General features: G+C 35.0%; 1 protein-coding gene across 10 annotated transcripts in view; it reads left to right on the forward strand.

The window, feature by feature from the left end:
* The window catches only part of KTN1 (kinectin 1), a 134,387-nt gene that overhangs the window by 72,716 nt on the left and 36,146 nt on the right, over positions 1–25,525 (forward strand). For all 10 annotated transcript variants that reach the window (XR_011971745.1, XM_072629297.1, XM_072629292.1 and 7 more), the window contains 12 exons: positions 6,154–6,188; positions 6,615–6,705; positions 7,422–7,490; positions 10,448–10,485; positions 11,514–11,604; positions 11,762–11,830; positions 13,040–13,077; positions 15,184–15,274; positions 15,657–15,725; positions 16,232–16,269; positions 17,978–18,068; positions 18,156–18,224. Coding sequence is in view for 9 of the 10 variants with exons in the window: in XM_072629297.1 (XP_072485398.1) it covers positions 6,154–6,188; positions 6,615–6,705; positions 7,422–7,490; positions 10,448–10,485; positions 11,514–11,604; positions 11,762–11,830; positions 13,040–13,077; positions 15,184–15,274; positions 15,657–15,725; positions 16,232–16,269; positions 17,978–18,068; positions 18,156–18,224 (789 nt within the window). In the remaining variant the exon portion in view is untranslated. The remainder of the gene's footprint in view (positions 1–6,153; positions 6,189–6,614; positions 6,706–7,421; positions 7,491–10,447; positions 10,486–11,513; positions 11,605–11,761; positions 11,831–13,039; positions 13,078–15,183; positions 15,275–15,656; positions 15,726–16,231; positions 16,270–17,977; positions 18,069–18,155; positions 18,225–25,525) is intronic.

The following is a 25,525-nucleotide window of genomic DNA, read 5'->3' on the forward strand; positions in this document are numbered from 1 at the left end:
TCATTAGGGAAAATCTCACAGGAGCCTACTGGAAGTTGTGGCTTATTCAGCAAACGTCTTTATTGAGCCCTGCCTTTTCTCAGGTCCTTGCCTAGGTGCCAACTTACAAAGACAAATACGTATTAGACCCTGTCCTAGAGGAGACAGCAAGTATATACATATAAATCCATGAAAAGTTTATGTAAAGTGAATTCAAGATAATTGCGAGGGGAGAGCATTTTCAGTTGAGGGAATCTGGAAAGACATTACGTAGGAGTTGGTACTTGAGTGGAATTTTGAAGGAAACAAAGGATTCTAAGAGGCTGAAATGAGGAAAGAGGATATTCAGGGCATGAAGGATAGCCATTTAAAGACATGAAAAATGGGAGATGAAGTGTCATGTATGAAGAGCAGCAAGAAAGCTGGGAAGGGGAGTAATGTATATAAATCTCCAAACATAAGGACTTCTAACCAAAATGGCTGTCTGAGTAAGAGGCACATTATTTAACTACCACAATGGGATTTCTACTGCAGCAGTACCTTGAAGTTTATACCAGACCAAATAACGATCAAGATACCCAGTGAGAAATTATATTAAATGACTTCTTCCAAATCCAGGACTGCAGAGAGGTCATCCAGAAGCCTGATGGCAGTAGGAAAGGAGGCTACTAACAAAACCAGCCTTTGTAGTATATACAGTAGTATATAGTAGCCTCGTAGTTGGAAAAAAATAGAAGAAAATGTAAGATATCTAATATCAGAAACAACTGATTTGGGAAGCAGGTTGGGCAGAGTTAATTTAAGACTCAAATAAGTCCCTGAAAAGCCATGATTTTAAACAAGCAAACAAACCTGGACACCATATTTCAAGAAATTATAAATTAAAAGTACCCAGGTTTATTAAAAACTAAGGCCAAATGAATATAGAATTTGTTGATTACTGAGAAAGGCACCTCAAAAGAGAAAGTGCCAAGAATGTCATAACCAAAATCCAGAGCTTCCCCACCGAAGAAAAACTATAGGTATCCAGAAAGAAGTTGTTCAAGTACTAAAGAACCACAGTCAGAATTACCCAAGACTCAACAACTTTTTTACTATAAATAAGTTATCTTGGGATACAACATTCCAAAAGAGAAAAGAGAGAGACCTAACAACCTACATGACTTATTTTCCAAGGCTAAATATGATACCACAGAGAATAGAATGGATTTTTCATGGAATAGAGGATTTTCAAGCATTTCTGATGAAAATTCGAGTTCAGTAGGAAACTTTGAAATATAAACACAAAAGTTTTAGAGAAACCTAGAAAGATAAATTTATTTGTAGCATTTGGAATGAGCTATATGATGATACAGTGCTACAGTTCTTATGGAGGAAGAAGAAACAACTGACCCTTCAGAAGCTTAATGTCTTGAAAGGGTATTGAGATAACTAGAAAAACAGATGTCTATAGGAGTGGATTGGTTTTATTCTGAATGCTTTAATTGGGATAGGATAAGGTAGGGTAAAAGGAATAACATTGTCTAAGGCAGAAAAATGAGGTGGGGCCTGCTAGTTTTCATAATTAGAGTATGTGAGAAAAATATACCAACGTAGGGAATGAGTAAGAAAAGCTGGTATCAAATATACTTTATTTTTATTTGTAATGAACAAAGAATGGTTGAATTCATATACCACAACAGTTTAATATAGAAATACATCAGACGATAGAAAGGGAGTCAGGTAGGTGGATAATACTAAGTAGGGGATAGTCACTAGCAACACAAATTTCCTGATCCTAAAGAGGAGGAATTGAAAGCGGGAGGAAAAGAAAAGCAAAGAACTAGAATCTAAGGAAATGCCTTGGGTTGCCTCTTAGACAACTGGAGAATAACTACAAACTGGAGAATAACTAAACAATGTCATATATGAATGAACTGGAACACTATTGGAGTGTAAGATGATTAAAGAGGTGATTTCACTGAATCATGGATAGCATGAACTGATGCAGTATGATTTGAGCAGGGCTAGAACAACAACTTAAACTAGGAGAGCAACATTGTTGAAATAACGACTTTGAAAGACCTAATAACTCGGAGTGATGCAGTGACCGTCTCCAGAAGACTGTGGTGAAGTGTGTTACCCATTTTCTGACAGAAGGGTAGGTGATAGATGTAGGAAGTACAGAAATTGACATACATTTTTTCATCATGGTCACTGCATTTATGCATTTTGCTTGACTATGTTTATTTGTTAGAAGATTCTTCTCTTCCCTCATCCTCTCCACCTCCAATCCTTAATTGGTAGTGAAGTCAGGGGGAAGAGGTTATTAATAGTGATGCCAAAAGAAGGCCATTGAAACTTTTTACATGTACAGGAGAGTCTAGAAGGACATAGAGAAGGAAGCACAGACTAATAGTACAGTTTTGAAAATAATGTATAGAATTCTTGAAAATTGAAAAAGTGGTATGAAACGGGGATTTAAAGTTTCTTTTAATTTTTTTGTCTTCTACTGTGTGTGTGTGTGTGTGTGTGTGTATGAGTGTGTTTAAGTTAAGACCGAAAAGAGGTAATTTTATTTTTTTTAAAGGCAAAACAGTTTTATTTCATTTGTTAAGCAATAGGGAGCCATTGTAGTTTGAGTAGGTAAATGATGTGGTTTGACCTGTGTTGTAGGAAGATTACATTATTAGCCATCTGAAGAAGAAAGACTTGAGGCAGGGAGATCGTATTGTTGGAGATGCAGTGGGGAATAGTGGATTGAATTTTGGTGGTAGTATCAGAAAGACTTGGGTTTAGATTAAATCTTTGACATGAGGCATGTCATTTAATTTATCCCAATCACTTTCCTCATTTGTAAAAGTATGCTAATATGGGTACTGTCCACCTCACTAGGTTGTTGTGAGTCCTGTTTAAGGTAATACAAGAAATACATTGCAGTGTTTTAAGGCTCTCTGTAAATGTCATATGTTGTTGCTACTATAGATGTTAGACCTTGTGATTCCTCTCTCATACTGGTGAGAGGGAGACAAGATGGTTTATCATAAATTCAACAAATGTTCTTAGATGTGAACTTCTCATACATTCCCAAATAAATCATAACTACAGTATCTCATCAAGCCACCCAAGAATCTTAAGTCTTAGTAGAATTCCAATTTTCAGAATTGTCTCTAACCTGCCTTTTTTTCCCACTGAAACATGTTCTTGTTGATTGAACCTAAGTCAATTACTAATCCTGAATCTTCAAACTTATCTTTGTCCCAGACAAAGATTGTCTAGTAGTTTGGTCTCGTCTACTGACGGCCTCCCTTAGGGTCCATGCTAATAAGCTTACGTGAATTCTCTTAATCCCAGCTAACCCTCTACGTCCTTATTTGTAACAGTTAACACAGGTCCACCCTAAATTTAGTTTTAATGATTTTATATACTTTTAGATATTTGATTAAAGGAGCAGCTTTCCAAACTGGGCTTATTTTTAGAATTTTCTGTAGCTAAAATCTAACGTCATTGTATTTTTTAAAGAGGAAAACTTATTTATTGAAACCAGTTATTCAGAACTGTAGCTGAATAAGCAATTCTTAAAAGTTCTTTCCTATTTCTGAAGATTCTTTTATAGTTCTGGAAAGTGACTGACAATATGTATATTGAGGTTTTGTTTCGTTTTTTTTTTTGGTTCATGGAAGATGAAAGAACCTATCTTTCCATTATTAACTCTTTGGATTCATCTTTGCTCCTACCAGTGAAAGAGAGTGATATAATTTTCCCTTTTTCAACCTTTTGTGGTATTTAGAATTCTAAGTGACTATTGGGAGAGGAACAGTTTGGTTGTCCAATCAATTACTCTACTTCAGATCTCTCTCCATCTTCATCGTGGGGGACAAGGTGTCACTTACTGAAACAGATAGGACAATGGTCTTATATTGTTTCTTCAGGTTCAGGAAGAGGCATCAGGTGGCGTAGTTTGCTTATATGTCATAAGGAGAGTATAGGTACAAAGCTTTTGAGTAGTGAGATAGGGGAAATAAATTTATTTTTTCATTTTCATTTATTTATTTATTTATTTTTAATTTTTTAATTTTTTTAATGTTTAACAATCACTGCCATACAATTGCGATTTTATCCCTCCCCACCCACCCCCCCACTACCTCCCTCCCTCCCCACGACTGCATACAATTCTGTATAGATTCTACATATACTTTCCTATTGAGTATATTTTCACTATAGTCATGCTATGTAGTCAGACTAAGATAAATGAAAGAATCCGTATAACAAATCAGAACATGATACACAAACAGATACACATACACAAACATGATCTGCTACATTATGTGAGTGACTTCCATATTTCTCTCTCTGAGTGTGGAAGGCATTTTGCCTTGAGGTCCACCATTGGGATTTTTTTTTTATTTTTTCAATCTTTGCCAAATTTGTCCACAGTGAATCCCAGGGGTGGGGAATGTGTGGCCTCAAGGCCACATGTGGCCCTCTAGGTCCTCAAGTGCTGCCCTTTGACTGAATCCAAACTTCACAGAACCAATTCCCTTAATAAAAGCATTTTTTCTGTAAAACTTGGACTCAGTCAAAAGGCTGCACCCGAGGACCTAGAAGGCCACATGTGGTCTCGAGGCAGCAGACTCCCCACCCTGAATTAGGTTTTCTTTATGTTGTGATTTCCATAGTTATTCTGAAGTCATATAGAGAAAGGTCAATAGATTTGCAGATTTTAGTTGTCTAATTCTAGGAAATAAGGAATTTTCATTGTTTAAACAATTTAAAAAACAGATTAAGAATAGACACTCCCCCTACCCCACCACTCCCAAAACTACTAGGAGGACTAAAGAACATCATATAAAGCAGTTTCTCTATTTCCTGGTTTACACCTGCTTACCCCTTGTAGGGTCCCTAATTCCCTTGCACAGGAATATTCGCCTCCCTCCCGCTCCCCCAGGCCCAAACAATGAGGCCAGTTCCAAATGCCAAATACTAGATACCAAAGAAAGAGGCCAGGAGCTCCATGATGATTATAAGAGAAGTTTAATAATCTTATATGTTGCTTACATTAGGGGTAGTCCGGGGGGATAGCCAGACGATTCGCTGGATCCTCACAAAGACCCTAGAGAAGACCCATGATAATTATAGAAATCAAACAGAGGGAAGAGGAGCAGTAGAGTATCTTTATATATGTCATTACGGTCTAGGTAATGTTTTGATTTGCTGCTTATTACTGGGCTTGAGTCCAGAACCTTAGGCATCAAGGCGATTGCTCTTGAGTAGATGTCCGAGCCCACAAGTTTGTGTACTGGTCATTGTATCCTTGTTATGGCTTTCACTAATAGGGATCCTATACCTCTTCAGTGAGGAACTAGAGTATTATGTTACCTTGTAGTCCTCTTGAGCCAGTGAAATATTATAGTAATACACTTATTTTAACACAATCCCTTGTACAGAATAGATACTTAGTAGTAAACGAATTTAAGTGGATAAAAAGGAAGTAACACAAAAGCAATGTGTATTTCACCTATTGTTGGTGAAGGGCATTCGGATAGCCCTGGAGTTGGAATTTTATTATTTGATTAAAGAACAAATTTAGTTACAGGGAAGTTAACACTGAAATTGGTTTCATAGCCCAGGTTTTTCAGTTTGACATCTTGGAGAGAGTTAGGAGTTTGTATATGATAAATGATGAAACTTTAGATTGGAAACCTTGAGAAATGCAGCGAAAGTTGGGAATTGTCACCCTTTTTGTCATTCTATGATGAAATCTTAGTGAATTTTGATAGGTAACATAAATAATGCATCAGAGATGTTGTGTTGTATTCTTAGCTACTTGTAGGAGATAACTTGAAGATGATAGTTTTGGCCTTTGTTGCGTTCCTCTCCTGCTTTTGTGTATCATTTGCATGTATTCTTATTTTCTCCATCCCCTTTTATTTTGGAGAATAATATTTCAAAAAGTTATTACCTCCTCAAGACACCAATTGTTCCTTTCCTGATTTCTTGACTGATTAAACTTCTAAAAATTATTATTATTATTATTTTTACTGAATGAGCCTTTTAAGATTTGGTTTTGATTAGGAAGGATCACAGATCTAGGGCTAGAAGGGACCTCAAAGGCCATCCAGTCCAACCCCTTCATTTTACATTTATAGCCTCATATAAATTTAGTAAGAATGACTATTATTTGTGTCTTTTAAGGCTAATAAAGATGTTGTGGAGCAAATGGAAAGAAGGTAAGAGTTTTGGATTTTCTTTCTTAGAAGCCATTTCTCCTAAATTTGAGGGTACTTAGACCTTCAATTAGCTACATAAGAAATTTAGATGCTGCACTTATTGTATGCAGTAGTGGAAGAGAGCAATGGTCCTTGAGGCCCCAGAAATCATTAATGCTTGACTTAGGACTGTATCCTTCTCTCTCCCCCTCATCCTCCCCAGATCAACGGTATTGTTTTATTTAGAATTATCACAACTGAATGTCCTGAGTATATTCCAACTGATGACATAGGGGAGGCAGCTCAAAAGCATCCTGGATGAGCAGGGAAAACTAGCCTAGAATTTAAAATTTGACCAATAATAGTGATCAAAATAGGTGTTCTAAATGAGACTTACTAAGAATTTTACTTGCATGTAAAGAATGTCAAATATGTTTAAATTTTCAGTATTCAAGAAAAGGATGAGAAATTAAAGACTGTAGAAGAACTACTTGAAACTGGTCTTATACAGGTGGCCAATAAAGAGGAAGAATTAAAGGTAAAAGACATTTCACTGTCTTACATAATAGCCAACTGTGAAGGGGTTCAATGTGATGTGCAAATGATTTTCTGTAGATTTATAAAGTTTTCATTTTAGAGCACTCAGAATGCCTTATGAAACTTGATCTTATTTTGATTTCACTGAAACTTAGATCTGTAAGAATAGCTTAATATTAAGTCTGATTTATTATCAAGTAGAATCTCAGTGGGATAAAAAGTATGTAGAATGTAGAATTCTCCTTTTTGTTGAAAGAAGAAAGTTCATAGTTCTTAGATTATTTTGAGAAATTAGAGTAAAAAGTAGGATTATAGTTATATTTTGTGATGTCTGTTGGTAGCCTTCCCTAACTTAATTAAGGTAGGCTTAGTGAACAAAGGAAGCATTAAAATAAATGTTTGAATGGACAAAGGCACATGGCCTAGTGGTTGAAGGGTAGGCAACATGGTGTCATGGAGTAAGCAGGGAGGGAGATTGGAAGAACGATAAGACCAAAAGAAAGTTCCTGTTTGAACTCCAGGAGTGGGCACAGGAATAGGAAAAGAAATATTGTTGGTGACCCAGAAATAAGTGGTAAGATGTTATGGTATATGGAGACTGTAAAAGAAGCAGTTGAAGAATGAGAGAATATTGCTTGTAAAATAGGTTTGAAGAAAATAAGCTCTTGTGTTGACATAATGCATTTAAACTGTTTTCTGATATAATTTATTGAAAAGGTATTAAGAACAGAAAATTCATCCTTGAAAAATGAAGTTCAAAGTCTAAAGGCTCAACAGACATCTCAGGTAATAATTAAAATTGTTAAGACACTGTAAATTTTGCTTTTAATTTGAATCCTTAAAAAGCTGCGCAGTGTAGTAGATAGAAGAAGCCAAGAAAATATGGGAATTCAAGTCCTACCCCTGACTCATGAATTGTATGAGGAAGCTCTCAGTACCTCAGGCAGCTGTCTAAGACTGCAAATTACAGATGAGTTGCTTATTTGCTTTGGTAGGATAAGTTTTGTTCACAAGTGAATCACAATGGGGGAGTATTTTCTCTTTGACTGCCCCCATCTCCCCCACCCCAAAAAGGCATTTCCAAGAAACAGTTCCCTTAGTTCAAATAAACAACTAAAATGTTACTTAATAGCAATCGTGGTGAATTTTTTAGTACAAGTAGACAAAATTGCTTTTAAGACATAACATGCTTTGGGAGGCTATACCTAGATGTGTTGTAATTCTTAATGTACTATTACCAATTTGGCCTTTTTAGTGTTATGATCATATCGTTACATTATTGTTCAGAAAACTTCAGTGACTTCCTATTGTTTAATAAATAAAGACTGAGCTCCTTATTCTGGCTGTGTAAGTCCTTCTTCAGTTTGGGTACTACTTTTCAGCTTTTTCTCACATTAGTCATCTTATTTTCCTGCATTTTTTTCCATCTACTGAACAATTCCCATACTTTCCCTCCTCTACAGCTTCCTTCATGTTATTTCTTATGCCCTTTTCCCATCCCACCCTATTTCCTACCTTTGCTCTTAGTCTAGTTCAGATGTTATCTCTATTAGTCAAAAAGTATTAATCAACTGCTCTGTGCTAGGTACTGTGTTAGACACAATGAATCAGTTCCTGCCCTCAAGGAGTTTATGTTCTGTCTGGGATGCCAGTATAGATGTGTAGAACAAATATAAAGTAATGGATGGGTGAGGCATTAGTAGTGGGAAGTGTCTCATTAGATTTCATGTAGAATGTAGTGTTTGAACTGAATTTTGAAAGAAAAAAAGGAATTCTAAGACAGAGTTACGGAGAGTTTTCATTCCAAGCATGGAGTATAACCAGTTCAAAGGCTTGGAAGTGAGAGAGATTATATTGTGTGACAAAGAAGACCCGTCTGACCATATTATAGAATCCAGAAAGTGAAGTAATGTTAAACTTAAAGTAAGGTTAGAAAGGAAAGCTATGGCTGCATTGCAAAGGACTTTAAATGCCAAACAGAAGTTTATATTTGACCTTGAAGGTAGTAGGGGATAATTTGGGTTTATTGAGTAGGAGAATAACATGGTTAGTCTTCAGGAAAATCACTTTAGCAGCTATGTGGAAGGATTGGAGAGGGGAAGAGACTTGAGGAAGGGAGGCCAGTTAGGAAGCTATTACAGTTGTCCAAGTGAAAAGGGATACATATGTGGGCTTGAAGCAAGGTGATAACTGCATGAGTATAAAGAAGGGGCTGGTTTAAGAGATGGTCTAGAGGTAGAAACTCTTAAACTTGACAGCTGATTAGATAGGAAGTATGAGGAGTTGAAGATAATACTGAATTTGTCAACCTGGGTGACTAGAAGGATGATAGTGCTACCAAAAGATAAGGGAAGTTTGAAAGAAGGGTGAGTTTTGGGAGAAAGAAATTCTTTTTGGATATTTTGAGACTGAGATGCCTTGGGGACATGAAATTTAAGATGTTTCTTGATTATATGAGGGGATTCAGAGACTGGAATTAAAGAAACTAGGACTCAGGGGTCATCTGCATAGAAGTAATGAACCCATGGAATCTGATGAGGTTTTGGAGAGTGTCTAGAGTGAGAAGGTGAGGGACAGAGTTTTCAGGGACACTCAGGTCAAGGCATGTGATATGAACCAGTAAAGAAGCCTGAAAGGGGGTAGGAAAACCCTACAGAGTAATGGCATAAATAAACCAGAAGGGAACTTTCTTGCATCTTCCAAAAGTTGATAGTAATCCCCTCTCCCCCTGCCCTGGCCCCATATCATAGTGCTTTGAACTCCTTTATGGTGTGTGTCTCTGTGCATATGTCTGTGCACACGCATGTGTGCTTGGCTCAGAGCTGTTTATTTTGTTCATTTGTTTTAAATAGTAAATTTTTTTCCAATTACATGTTAAAACAATTTTTGACATTTATTTTTCAATAAATTTTTTTAGTTCCAAATATTCTCCCTACTTCCTTCTTCTCCTCAAGACAGTAAGCTGTTTGATGTAGGTTGTATCATAAGTCATATTGTGAAAGAAGAAACAGAACAACAAAAAAAAAACAACTGAAAAAAATAAAGTGAAAATAGTATGCTTCGATCTGTAATGCATTTATGTTCTAGTTCTTTAATTGCACATGCACTGTCTTCTCTAACTGAATAAAAGTTCCTTGAAGTTCATTCTTTATGTCTATATCTGCTAATAAATCATGTATTATAATGGGAGATTAAAAAGTTTGTAGCATTGTTAGATCTGCATGAAGCGAGATTGATTTAAGTACCTGTAATTAGATAATTTGAGCATTCAAAAGAACTCTGAGTAATTATAGAGAAGCTACTTGTATAATCATGCCAAAAGTAACTTCCCACCTTTTCTTTCTTGCCCCCATCTCATTCACTCTTTAGGGAAGGTTAACTTGTGTTAATTTTCTATTAATTTCATTTTTTTGCTGACAAGCCTGGTCTTTAAATTTTGCTAGACTGTGTTGTGATGGCCGGAGCCCTGGATTTAAGACCTGGCTCTTACTGTTTACTGCCTGGGGCCTTGTGCAAATCCCTTTATGTTTTGGAGCCTCAATTTCCTCATCTCATAAAATGCTTACAATAATATTCACCTCATGAGTCATTTTTGTTACTTTGAAATTATAGACAACATTGCTTCAAATAGAATTACATTTGGGGGGGTTTTAATGGGAATATTTACTTTTTTGCATTTATTACCCAGTCATGATATGGGGGAAAATTTATTGTACTTATTTCTGTGATTTCTTCATTTCTAGGTTTCTTTTTCAGCCATAGTTGAAGACCTTCAAAACATGTAAGTAATATTAATATTATATTATTAATATACATGATTAATACATAATGTAATTTGTATGCTTTAATGTAATATGTTTCTCACTGATTTTTCTTACTTCCCTTATTTTCCTTAAATCCACAGATATCTGAATGCCTGCTAATGCAAAGGCACTTTTTTATGATTTTGGGAAAAAATAGTATTGTATATTCAAATTTAACCTTGATGTTAATGAAGATATATATATATATATACATATATATATATATATATATATATATATATATATATATATATACATATATATATATGAAGCCAGTGGCTAATGCTTTAAGTTTAGTATAATTTTATAGGTTACTATATTTGGTCAAATTATCATACTGGGTTTGACACCAGAATTTAAACTTATTCTTATATCTAGAATAATACTATTCCTTGAAATTAAATGGGTAATGAGAAGACTACTTGAATGGAGCATTAAGTTGTTCAGACTTGGGCACTCTAAAAGGATGGTAGGGTAGAACAGATTATTCTTGTCCAGTAAACTAGAGTAGTGGTTCCCATTTAATGGTTCAAGCAGTTCAAGGCAATGGTCCATAAGGTGTTAGTTAAAAATTCTTTAATAGCACTATAAGCAGTATTATTTGTATTTAAATTACCCTGGGAGTTCATAGCATGGTCTTTGTTGTTCTTGAAAGGGTTTTAAGGAACAAAAGCCATTGGGAACCAGTTTTCAAGGACAACATTTGTTATCTTTCTTAAGGGCTTTTGAAGCAGCATCACCAAATTCTGGTCAGGATTATAGGCCCCTCTCAGCTAGTGATTCTTTCATTTTGTCCAGGAACAGAAAAGGATGGAGGGAAAATTTCTTCTCTTATTCCCTAGAAGGATAAACTGTTGCTGATGTTGTAGATGTGAAGAGGACATGGGCATCTTCTACTTCTAGATCCTAGTTTTGGGAGGGGTTGTGTGTGTGTGTGTGTGTGTGTGTGTGTGTGTGTGTGTGTGTGTGTGTGTGTTAGTTAGTATTCTTTTATTTTTTTTTTAAGAATCCGTGAAAAGGATGGAAAGATTAAGTCTGCAGAAGAACTCATGGAAGCTGAACTTCTTAAAGTTGCTAACAAGGAGAAGACTGTTCAGGTATTAAGTAGGAAGTGGTTGTTTTCCTATCCTCAGTTCACACCATTAACTTTCATTTGTTTGACCTTGCATTGCATTTTTTAATAAAAAACTCAGTCCATTTTTGTCAACTTTTCTGTTTCCATTGTCCAATCTTGTCTGTTTTGTCATTGTAAAGGCTTTGAAACAGGAAATAGAGGCTCTGAAAGAAGAAGTAGGAAATATCCAGCTTGAAAAGGCTCAACAGGTAAAAATCCAGAGCCAGAGCATGATAGATTTTTAGGGTGGTGGTATTATTGATGATCTTTTTCTGCTATGCAAGAAAATTTAGTTTCATTAACATTCATAGATTTGACCAGTCAAATATTGAAGAATCATAAAAAGAAGAGTTCTTTTGCTTTGCTGTTAGTTTGTCAACTTCTAAAATTTAGGCAATTCAAAGATATTTTTCAGCATTTAGTTTACTTTTATTTAATTCACTCGATAGACTACAAATGACTTTGTGAAAATATTTCGCTTTGTGGTTCCCATGCTTTTTAAAATACAGCATAATCATATCAAAGTTTGAGCTTCCTCTCTCTTGTCTGTAGAAGTTTTGTGAAAGATTATGAGAGATTCTTGATTCTCCACCCTCTTCAAGTAATTTATAATCTGAGTAGAAGAAAAAGGGAAAACAATAACAAAAAATAAAGCAAAGCAATAGAATACCATAAAAGAAGTATCAGTAATTATTCAGATTCCTGGAATTGATGGGGTTTAATCTGGGATGCCTTTATGGGAAGAAGAAAAAACTGATATGATTGTATGGAAGAGATGATCCATGGAAAGGAGAGAAAGGAAATTATTGGTGTCTTGTGTGTCATAGTAAGAGGATGAGAAGGTAGTAAGAAAGAGGGTTATGTTGAAGTCATTATTTGGTGAGATAGTTTATTAGAAGAGGGTCCTGATTTAGGGAGTCAGGTAATGTACATATTAGTTCTGATTCATTGATAAAATACTTCTTACAACTTTGGACCAAGTATAATTCTTCTTTCTGGGTCACTTTCTGGGCTATAATCTTAAAATAAGAAATGATTCATTCATTCTGTTCATTTCTAGTATTAATCGTTTGTAATTTTTTCATTTCACTTTGAGGTGTAGGGTAGGGAACAATTCTAGTGTGATTAAGAGGGAATATTAAGGATATCTTCTCTTTTTCACAATTACCATATTTTAAAGTTAAATACTTTTATTAATAAGGATTGTGAGTTGTTTGTAGTCAGTTATCTTCTTTAATTGTAATAATAGTAATTACTGTAATACTGTGTTTGGGAAGGAGAATTGAAACATCCCTGCCTGGGATGAATTGTCGAAAATGTTCCACCCAGAAAGGACACCCAATCACAGTCATAGCTTAATAATGTGCTAGATATCTTAAATCCATCAATAATTTACCATGATTATGATTTTTTTAAAGGTATTAGTTGCTTCTCAAATTCAGGAACTTCAAAATTTGTAAGTACCATTTTCTTAATTTTCTTTATTGTGCATGCTTAAATTAGATATCATTATGATGAAAATTTCTAAAATTTCTAAAATCTGGATGACTGAACATACAGCATGAAGCATTTTAAATTTGGTATTTAAGAAATAATTTTGTGTAACAAAATTTTCTTTGGTTTGTTTTTGTTTTTTTTGGTTGGTATTCAGGCTGAACTGTTACTGTCTAGTAGGCAAATTCTATGCTCCATTTCCAAACTTACTGTAATAGGATTACCAATCCTGATGATAATTTTATTTTTAATGTAACATTTTCATTTTAGATCTGGGTGGAAGCTTATTGGTGAAACCAGACTATCTTTTTTATTAAGCTATGCTGTATATTTTAACTGTATTACTTCTCTGAAATCCACAGTTATAAAAATTTTTCTTAAAAATGTGTGACACCTAAATACCTAAATCATTAAAAATGATTTTAAATAAAGGTGATTTTTAAAATACATTATTGGCCCATAGTCAGCAAATACGTATGCATTAAGTACATACTATGCTGTATGTAGACTCTGGGTATACATAATCAAAAATGAAACTGTTCTAACCTTAAACTTATGATCTACCACTTGAAGGAGTGAAAGAGAAGATGTGATACAGTTTTACTACATGTTCACTGGTGTGTAAATACAAGGTATATATGAAGTAACTTCAAGATGGGAAAGGATGCTCATACTTGGAGTGAACAGCAAAAACCTCATGTGAGACCTGGCAGTGAGCTGTGCTTTGACAAAAGATAAGGCTCTTAGGGGGTAGAAGTGAGGAGTCTGTTCCAGATATTGGAGTTGGGGAGAACTATTTATAAAAAAGACAGAAACAACAGCTAGAACGTCTTATATATGGAACATCAAGTAGCCTAATTTGACTGGAAAGGAAACTATGAAGAGGAATAATATGAAATAAAATTGGAAAGCTAGATGGAGACTAAATCGTAGAGGACTTTTAAGTCCCAGTCTGAGAATTCTTATATCTTCGAAGCAATAGGGATCCATTGAAGAATTTTTGGCAACATGAGTTTGTGGTGTGGTTAGATCCAAATTTTAGGTTTTGCAGCCGCATAGAGGATGGATTGGAAGTAGAAAAGACAGCAGAGTGAGAACAGTTAGACTTTTGCAATAGTCCAGGTAAAAGGTGATGAGGACCTGAACTAGAGTGGACCCTGTATGAGTAGCAGGAAAGATATGAATATAAGATATTGTGGAGGTATGATTGACAAGACATAAAAAATTGGACATGGCGGCTGAGAAAGAGATTGTGGGCTTGTAGTTTTGGGAGGAGATATGAGATGTTTTGGACATGTTAAGTTTGAAATTCTTTTAGTGCCTCCCTGGGACGGAGGGAATGTCTAAAAGTCATTTGAGTAATACATGACTGGAGTTTAGGAGATTCGGGAATCATCCATAAACAGATGGTAATTGAACCCTTGGAAACTTGATTAGGTTTGAGAACAGTGTTGAGACAGAAGTGAATGCCCAGGATAAATTTTTGGGGTTGTCCACAGAGTGGGTTGTGCAAGCAGGAAGGTACTATAAAGGATATTGAGGAGTGGTATGATGGATAAAAGGAAAACCAAGAGAGAGCAGTGTCACAGAAATCAAGGAAGAAGAAAGTCCATAGAAGGTATTGTAGATGGTATGTCTTAAAAGATGTTTTGAAGGAAAAATATACAGGTATACACTGTAAAATGTAATTGCCAGATAAAAATTTTACATATTTTTTAGAGCAAATTTTTTTTTTCATTTTTGTCATTATTGTTTCCTTTGCTATTGTCATTTTCGTTCTTTTCCTTCTTTTAAGAGTATGAAAAATAAACTGCACTGAGGTTTGGGTGGAAAGGCATTTGAATTAAATATATCATCTCTACCATAACATCTCATTAGTAGCCAGTTTTATAATTATCTCAGACTTTATTTAGCATTTATTTTGAAATGTTTTTGAATGAAGAAGTACTCATTGGCAAAAATATTATTAAGCCCTTGGAATATATACTGATTTTGGTGTTTCGTCATTTACCATTAAAAAAAGTTGTTTGAACATTTTATCTGTAGTTTTTGTGAATCTATTGTACAGATTAAAAGGGAAGGAAGAACAGGAGAATACCTTGAAGGCTGTATTAGAAGAGAAAGAAAAAGATCTTATTAACAGAGGAAATTTGTTGCAGGTGAGAAGTTTCAAAATAAAGATACCATGCATATTCTGGGGTGTGAATAAGAATCCTCCACTCAGGTCCTACTTTGAAGCCTCATTATTCTATTTAAGGAGCCTTATCGCTACAGGCTACCTCTGCAGGTTTCTTACCAAGCTAGAAAGATTTTGAGTGTGGAATTGGTGTCATTGTTGAATAAGGATGAACTTAATTAAGTCCCCAAATCTTGAGTACCCTATCATGAATTCTTGGCTATATCATGAAGAAAATCTCCTAAGGTTTTTGATGGTTTACAATTTCCATGATTAGAGAGGTATTGAGATTGATGTAATCATGGCTATATTGAAGTTGGAGAATCAAAATACCAACCGCGTTTATTTTTGCTTTTATATCTAAGGACCTTCAAGATGAAAATGCAGCTTTAAAAGCACATGTTCAGGAAATAACACAACAGAAATTACAACAGGTATGTTATGAATTAACTACATCTGGGTATTGTGTGTGGATTTAGTTTATTGAATTGGAGAGCAAAGTGGTAAATATGTCTTGCTTAAGTTTATTTCTGGGAAATTATTTTCTGATTGGTGTATGCTTTCTATTAACAGAAAACTTTCTTCTTTTGTTGTTTTGTTTTAGTCACCAGAAAATTTAGAGCCAGGTTTATTCACCAGATGTTGTAAATCTTCTCAACTCTTGTAACTGAATGAATCTGCTCCTTCTAGTAGATTTTGTACTTTTATTCTTAAGTATCCTACTTTAAACAGTTTTAATCTATCAATTGCATTAAATCCTTCTGGAAACAGATAATTATGCATCTTAAATTCAGTAATTGAATGAGATCATCTCCTTTTTGTAATGTGTCATGATTGATGTTGAAATCTGTAAATCTGTACTCACTTTCAATTTCATCAATTTTATCTTTCCAATAAATGATTTTTTTTGATGATACAAAAATGTGAATTTATTTCTTAGGCATCTTCTGCATCACAAATTCAGGAACTTGAGAATATGTGAGTATTAAATATTTATTTAGCTGCAGACATATGTAGTAGTACTTCCAAATGTATGTTTTAGCTTCTCTGAGTTTGCCTATAAATAGTTAAAGAATGTTGGGTAATTTTTTTTTCAGAGTCAAAAATTTTGTTTTTTAGTTATGCAAAGTTGTTTTCCAAGGACAAGTAAGCATACCGAAATTCTTTGTGAAACAAAGTCACATGGCGAGTTTATGAATGTCTACAGGAATTTCTCCCTTTTCTTCCTTTTTCTTGTATGGTTCTCGGCATGCTTAGCACATACTGGTTTTTTAAATTTGAATGAGTGAATAAAGTATTAAGTGCTTACTGTTTGCATACTATACGGAAGATAGAAATAGAAAAATAAGACAGTTTCTGTTCTCAAGAAGCTCATATTCTACCAACATATGTATAAGGTTACAACTGTAAATCAGATGGAAACGTCCCATGTCTTTAGGGTACAATGGTAATACAGATGGTAAATGCCTCTTTTCTAATGTTATTTTCTCTGAGAAAAGTGTTGCCAATTTCTAATGTTGAATCATTTGACCTTGGTAACAAAAACTTTCTTTTTGGTATCTTCAAGGAGATTTATTAAATTCCACTGAATATTGGTAACATAAAATGAGTTCAGCTTTTAAAAAAAACCTTTTAGTTTTATTGTCAAGCATCAGAAGGGCATTAAATAACATTTTATTGACATGCATCATTTATGAGACTACTTATGTTGTTATGTCTATGTATGTATCTGTTGATATTTATGTCAATAGGTCAATATAGATGGATACCAATATAAAGCAAAACTTTGAAATATTTGAGGGGTAGATAGCATGTAGATCACCATCTTTGAATTGTGTAGGAATGTATTCTTGATTTTTTTTTTAATGGACTGAAAAATCTCTGCCGGAAACTTTGAATATAAGTTGAATTCTTATATTTGACTTTTTTTTTACAGATTGCATATTAAATTGCATATTAAGAATTGATATTGACAATGACATGTCAGTTGTCATATTGTATGGCAGGAGAGAAAGTAATATACCTTTTGGATATGATTATTACAGAATGGCAATAGCATTTAATGTTCCTTTAGATGTCAACCAAGGAAAATCCTGTCATCTTGGTCTGATCAAACCTGGTCTTTTGGATTAAACTTGGTCTTGAGTCCCTGCCAAGTTCCCAGTGCTTTGGTGGTAAACTGTACAAAAGATGCACTCAGACCTGATTTCTGTTCTCACAAGCACTTGTATCTAGGGGAGAATCGAATTCTAGTGCAAACGTTTTATACTTTGGAACGCTAATATCAGCTATTTATGGCTAAGGTTGTTTAGAAAGTTGTTTTCATCTCATGTTTTACTTGTATAATATGAAATGATGGTGAATAGTTGTTAAGAGAATTTATGACTGAGAAACACCTCTTAGGTAAAAGCACCCATTATGGTTACTTTTGTAAGTATTAAGAAGCATCAAACAGTAGCAATAATTTCAACAGATAGTTCGAATGATCTAGGGCAGGCAGGTGCAGAGTTGTACTAAAGAAGGTAGTTGTAGGAAAAGTTTGAAGGATATTCAGTATGTTTGGGAAAGGAAATCCATGGGTATTTCTTACGTTGTATCTGTTTTAGATTAAGACATACTAAAGTTTAATTATAATTCCTTTTTTTGTGACAGAAGAATTGAAGGATTTAAAATTTTTTTCTTCTAGTTTAAAGACAAAGGAAGATCAAATGAAATTAATGGAAACTATTTTAAAAGAAAAAGAGAAAGATCTTTGTTACAAAGCGAAACTATTACAGGTGAAGATAATAAATTAGATTAATGAATTTCTGTTTATGCAAATTTAATACAAATCAATAAATAGTTTATTATCTGTATTTTAATAGGATGTACTAGATGAAAATAAACTGTTTAAATGTCAACATGAGGCACTTCAGCAGCAGAACTACCAACAGGTACTGTCATATCTTAATCTTTTTACCATTTATGTAATCTTAAAGTTGGAAAGGACCTTTGAAATTAGTCATTTCCAAATTTTACGGAGTGATATCCTGTATTTATTTTAAAAATTTGTTTTGTTTCTCACGTGCATTTCATGAAATGACCTGTGAAAATAATTTTTTTAGTGCTTATTTTAGTCAGATAAAATAAAGTTACTACAATTTTTATAACACTGATATCAGTCTTGTAAAAATAAATGTAAATTGTAGCTGTAGTATAACCAGGTATACAAACATGGCACCACAGATTTAGAGTAGAAGAGATCTTCAAGATTTTTCTAGTCTACTCTCCTTGTTTTACATTGAGGAAATTGAGGCCAGGAGAGGCTAAATGACTTGTCCAACAATATAGTGGTAGTCAGTGGGCAGGTCAGTATTGGAATTTTGGTTCATTGACTACAGTTCCAGCTCTCCTTCCATTGTAGCACATTGCCTTTCAAAGGCAGACAAGAAAACACAATGACAAGCTCATCAAATCTGTAAACCTTTGTGAAGAAACCTGCTAGGGGTTGGTTGGGAAAAGGCATGGAGTTATTGTCCTACCTCCTATGGTAGGTCTGTGTAGAGCCTCACTTGGTAAACCTGCAGTAACTGGCTTTGGGAACCCTGTTCTTTCCAGGATATGTGGGAGGACTGTGTATGCCATACTGGCACTAGTGAGGGCTAAGAATCTACAGCACCATAATTCCTGATTGCTAGACTGTTTCTTTGTGGTCCCACTCCATTCCATCTATAGAGAAATTAGTAAGTTTAGTACCATTTGCTGCATGGTAGGGCTGGTGAGAAGCAGTGGTTGTCATTGGGAGTACACCATCACTGTTCCTCTTTCCAGCAGTGTGCTGACCTTTTTCTACTTATGGTATGATCTCTACCAGAAGCAGAAAGAGAATATAGGCTCAATAGGTCACTGTATAATCCCCTTCTACACTCTACTTCTGTTGGAGCAAATTTATATGTCGGTGCGGGTTTTGATGATAGTGATTTAAACTTTCTTTTTAATGGAAAAAACATAGATTATTTATGCATGAGTTGTACTAAAAGTACCTTTTCTCTTTTCATTTCTTTGTATCTATCCCAGGGTGGTAACATACCACAGTTTGTAAAACTTTGTTCATTCATCTTGCGCAATCTCTCTAATGTCTGAAATCCCTTTGATAACAATTGGCAAGTAATTATTTGACCTTTGCATATTTTCAGTGACAAGGAGTTCACTACTTTACAAGGCAACTTATTTTAATTTTGGACACTTATAATGATTAATTTCATGTTCCACTGAGCTGAAATTTGGCTCTTTTAAGCTTCCTCATATTCCTAGTTTTGTTCTTGTAACTATGGCATGGAGAGACACAGTATGTTTTATTGGAGACATCCCTGGACTTGGAGTCAGAATACCTTATTAGTCATGTGATATTTAGCCACTGTAAGCCCCATTTTACTCACTACTTCCATATCAAGGTAGATAGTGCAAATACGATTAATTCCACTTTATAAAGTGCTTTGTAAACTGTAAAGCGCTGTTTAAATGTGAGTTATTTTATGTAGATTAAGTCTAATACCTCCTTTATATGAAAACCCTTCAGATTTTTGAATTGACGTATCAGTCTTCATATAACATTTATTAAGACCTACTATACAGTGATAGGATAGTACAAAGACAAGACACTCTGTTCTCAGTGAGTTTATAATTTAGTAGGGGATACAGTATTACATAAATGACTATAATATGCAATAATAAATATGGAGGAGGTAAAAACAAAGTAGGTAAGGATTAAGGGGACAAAGATGATGGGGAAGGTGAGAGTAGATTTTATAGAAGACTCAAGTTCTCAGCAGTTGAGTTGAAAGGATTTTCTAGGCATAGGGAACGGTAGCAAGGACACAAGAAAAGGAAAGCACAAGGTACAAACTGAGGGTATTAAGTAGTTTAGTTTGATCAGAGCATACAGTATGTGCAGAGTAATACCAACTAAATCTGGAATATTGTGAGAGTTCTCAGGAAAGAGTTTTATTTGGTAGACTAATGACCTTTAATAAGTGAACAATAATAAGTCATTGAAGAATTTTTGAATAGAGGAGAGTGGGTGAATTTATAGTTAGAACGAATAGCAAGTGTTTTCTGCATTGAGTTAAAGCTGCCTTAGGTAATGGCTGGGTCTCATTTTCTTGTAGAAAGTTGGAGATAGGAATCTGGAGTTTGAAGTTGTTAAAGTCAAATGATATAATTAATACAGAGCATAAACCATGAAGTGTACTATGTAAATATCGGCTATTGTATTTTTCAGATTTTAGAGATATCTTTGGCTCTTCACAAAATTGTGTGGTGTAGTGTAATAGGAAGAAGACCGAACTTAGAGTCAAAAGTCTACAATTTAATCCCTGGCTCGACCACTTCCTGTCGACCATTGTGATTTGAACAAATCATCTAACTTCTTTAAGATTTGCTGCCCTTCTTGATCCTACATCTTCTCTCTATTCCATCCATTTCCTTCTCTCCATTCACATTTATCTCTACTTTAGACTAAACCCTTACTACCTTTTGAATGTACGATTATGATTACCTCCTAACTAACCTCCCTGACTCTAGTTGCTTCCCACTCTAGTTTATCCTTCCTATAGATGGAGAATAATCTTCATAATGCAGAGACTTGATCATGCCATTCCTCAACTTAAGCTGATTTCTTAGTCATTAAAACCCTCTTCCATATGATTCCCTTTGTTATTTATACCCTTTACATATTCTGTTCCCCCCATCTCAGCCCTGACCAGGTTTCCCTATCTTGATCAGGTTCCTGGACCTACTCTTGATTGGCATAGATGTTTTGATCTGTTGCATTTTACCCCTTCCTAGGCATGCCAGTGGTCTTTCACTTTCAGAGGCTTACCATATTAATGCTGAATTTAATGTGAACAGATATTTCACTGGTCTATCCCAATGCATCTCAGAACTGCTGAGCTCAAGGCCAACCTTAGCCTTCAGTAGCTGTGATTGTAGGCATACACCACAATTCCCAGTCCCTTTACACATTTCCAGCAAACTACTTGTCTTCTCTCCAGATGTTCTTAAGTGTAGTCACTCAGGCCGTTTTCTGTGCTGTGAATGTTCTCATCCCCATTTGAAATCCTTTTCTGTCTTCCAGACCTAGCTCAGATGTCTGTGGGGAAGATACCTTCTCAGTTTAATGATCTCTTCCTCCTTACCTTTTCTTACAATACTGTCTAAATGTTCTTCTTAAATCATAAACCCCTTTAGATTGGATGCCATCCCTTTTCATCTTGTAGGAATATTCTTTCTCAGTACCCCAAAGAGATCCTGACATATTCATTCATGAAACATACATTAGTAGCTGCTCTGTATAGAACATTTTATTAAACTTTGGGGGAAATAAAAAGTTTAAATAAGACATGGTCACTGACCTCATGGGCCTTACATAAATTATCCTAATAAAGGGATAATACGCAAGCTTGGTTGAGTAGTACTAAGTATTGCATGATAGATACTTTATAGAGTTATGAAATATAAAGTTCTGTGTCAAGGATAAGCTAGGGAAGGTTGTTAACCGCTGAGAGAAGGAGGAGTTAGAAGAAGTCTTCAGGGTAGGTTGTGTATTTGAGTGGGACTTTAAAAAGATTTTTGGGAATTAAACAGGCAAAAAAGGGGAATGATAGGTTTTCTAAGTCATAGGAAATATTGTAAACCAGCACACAAGTGGGATACTGCAGGTCATATTCAGGGAGTATAGAGGAAAGTTCATTTTGATTGAAGGAAGTTTTAAAATACTTAAATGGATCTGCTTCCTTAATGATTCAATAGCTATCTCCAGTGATAATGTGTCATAATCCATTTATGCTGGCCCAATTCTGTGCAGCTTTGAACTGAGTCCTCCTAAAAACTCAATGCAAAGGGTTCAGCCAGAATTCTGGGTGCCTCGTTCACTTGTGGATGGAGCACTCTGGCCAACTTATCATACATTTCTTTGATGATATCCTTTTCTCCTGTTCTTTAGAGTTTCTCTGTTGTTCAGAATTTTGATACCTTCAAACTACTTTGGGACAAACAATATATTGTAGCCTGCTCATACCCATAGTGTGTTTCACTGCATCATGTTTGATTTTTAGTTCTTGAAGGCATTAGTCTTTCATTTTTATTGGTATATAGCAATATTAGTATAGATAGGCCTTTGTGTTCATGGGCTTCGTGGATCAGTAAAAGGGCTTTCCCAAAAGCATTCCAACCCACTTTCTTTCTGTTTTTTTAAGTCTGTGTCCCTCTCTGCTGTCTGTCTCAGACATACATACTGTTAAATGAATTCTGTAGAGTTTCTACCTAAATGCAAGTTAAAATATGGGCAGGAGATATCCTTTAACCACTTGGTCCTTCCTGTGTGGACGGACAAGTCAAATTCCTTTGAATGCATACAGCACTTATTCAAGAGGGTCTTCAGTGTTTTGGGACTTGATATAATCAGCACAATGTCATTTTCTAACAAGAGGACCTAGAAAACTTTACCATCCAAGAGAACTCCCTCCTTGATCTGGATCTCCTCTATCATAATAGTGCATACTTTTACCAAGCATACATCTCCCTATTTTATGCCTTACCTGTTACATATTATCAGCAAACAGTATTATTTTTATTGTTATATCTTTAAGAAATAAGGAATAGTACTGATATACTGTTGAGAGACAGCTAGTTGTTAAAGATTCTATAAGGTGGTATTCTACCAAGTTACATTCTTTTTCATAATTAATAAACAATAAGCACAGTGGTATCTTAATATTCCCTACATTTTTCTGGATATATGGAGTAAGGGTGAGTTAGAAGTTGAATTATATACCTGAAAGCCTAAAAGGATGGTGTTGCCTTGTGCAGAAGTAGGAAAGTTTGGAAGAAGGGAATCTTTGAAGGGAAATTAATATATTTTTCTTGGGATATGTTGAATTTTAGATGTTTCTAGGATATAATCGATCCTGAAATGCTCAATAGGCATTTGGTGATGCAGCTCGGATTAGTTTGAAGTTCAAAGGAGAGACTGAGCCTTTTGTCAGTCATCTGTATAGAAATGATCATTAAACCCTTGGGAAATGATGAGGCTACCAAGAGAGAGGATGATTCAAGAAAGAACCTTGAGAAATTCCCAAAGTTAGGGAGCATAAGGTGGTTGATGAGCCTCCCAGAAGAGGTAGAGAAATATCAGGTGTTGAAGAACCAGAAGAGTGCCATGAAAACCCAGAAAGTAGGGAGCATCCAAAAGGACAGTGTGCAGAATTGAGTACAGCAGATGAGAAGAATGAGGACTGAGAAAAGACCATCAGAGTTGATAATTAAGAAATCATTGATAACTTTGGAAAGAGTAGTTTCATTTGTGATGAGAAGTCAGGAGCCAGATTGCATAGGGTCAGTTATGGAAGCAGATGAAATTGATAAGGGAATTATATTAAAGTAGTGTATAGAGAATAGTACCCAAACCTCAGGAAACACTGCAATTTAAAGATCAGAAAGAGCAGGCAGTGAAGAAGATAGAATATACTTCCTTTCTTCCCTCTTCTCTTCTATAAGATAAGCATTTCTAGCTTCTGAACCAATCCTTATGTTTTCAGTTTGCCTCCTTTGGATATTTTCTTCTGCATTATCTTTTCTGTCATATGTACTCCTGAGTCTTGTCATATGAACTGCTCTTTAGGTATGTCTCTGTCATCTAAACTGTTTTGTTAAGTCTAAATGCATTTAGTTGTTTAATTGATATTTATGGATCCAGTGAATTTCTATTTGTGTTTTAATTTGTAGATTAGAATATTGTACTACATATTTACTAATATTTCATTATAATAAGTTCCCAGTTACTAATTTAAAAGAATATTCCAACAATAGCAGACCTCACAAAAACTACCTATACTACCTCAGGACTGAATAATAACCTATAAGAGAGCCAAGTTAAGTAATTTTAATGTTCTTTACTCATCATTCTTGACTTGTATAATCACTTGTTTTTAAAAGTCAGAAGAATTTGTTTAGAAACTAAGTTATGTAAAATAGTTTGGGTACAGTATATGAGCCTGTATGTTTAAGAAATTCTTTCTTCTACTTATAGAAAAGAGAGAAAAATATGCAAATATTTGCTGAAATTCTAAGTTGACAAACATACTGACGAAGAGAAATTTTGCATGAATAAGACAGTATAGAGGTTAAAAATGTGCAGTACAGACAAAAAATATACTTCACATTTATATAAGGCTTTAAGGTTTACAAAGTGCTTTTCCCATAACAACCTTGTGTGAGAAGTAGTACAAACATGATTATTCCTGTTTTACAACTCGTACTGAGTCTGAGAGAGGGGAAATGATTTACACCCTGGCACAGAGCTAAGTAATTCCAGAGTTTTCATGCGAACTTAGATTTCCTGGCTCCAAGTCTATGACTTCAGTTATACCTTGAGCTAGTAAGCTAGTACTATGTACAAGATAGACCTACAAAGTTGAAAATTTAGAGGTTTTCATACCTGTCTGATTCCTTCTCAGCCTCCTTTACTGGCTTATCATGCACATCTCACTGTGGGCAGACGCCACGGCTCTATATTGAGCCTTCTTGATTCTTTACTGATTCTGTCTTGCTGACATAGTCAGCTCCCGTAGATTTAAATACCATTTTTATACAGACTACTCTCTAATTTTACTCTTTCCACAAATTGCCCATTGAGAGTTTCAGAATACATTATCCTTCAGTTATCTCAAAGTATTGTTCAAAACACTACTTTCTGCAGTATATGTAATTGGTTATATTTCCCCTCAAACTTTCTTATTTTTTTTTTTATTTCACTTTTAACATTCATTTTCACAGAACTTTTGGGCTCCAAATTTTCTCCCCCCTTGTCCCCTCCCCCCACCCCAAAACACCAAGCATTCTAATTGCCCCCATCTCCACTCCGCTCTCTTCTCCATCATTCCTCTCTGCCCTTGTCTCCATCCTCTCCTCTGTCCTGTTGGGCCAAATAACTTTCTATACCCCTTTATCTGTATTTCTTATTTCCTAGCGGCAAGAACGGTACTTGACAGTTATTCCTAAAACTTTGAGTTGCAACTTCTTTTCCTCCCTCCCTCCCCTCCCCCTCCCTTTGGAAGGCAAGCAATTCAATATCGGCCAAATCTGTGTAGTTTTGCAAATGACTTCCATAATAGTCATGTTATATAAGACTAACTATATTTCCCTCCATCCTATCCTGCTTCCAATTACTTCTATTCTCTCTTTTGATCCTGTCCCT

Source organism: Notamacropus eugenii, chromosome 1 (assembly GCF_028372415.1).
Source record: "Notamacropus eugenii isolate mMacEug1 chromosome 1, mMacEug1.pri_v2, whole genome shotgun sequence".
Classification (NCBI taxonomy): Eukaryota; Metazoa; Chordata; class Mammalia; order Diprotodontia; family Macropodidae; genus Notamacropus; species Notamacropus eugenii.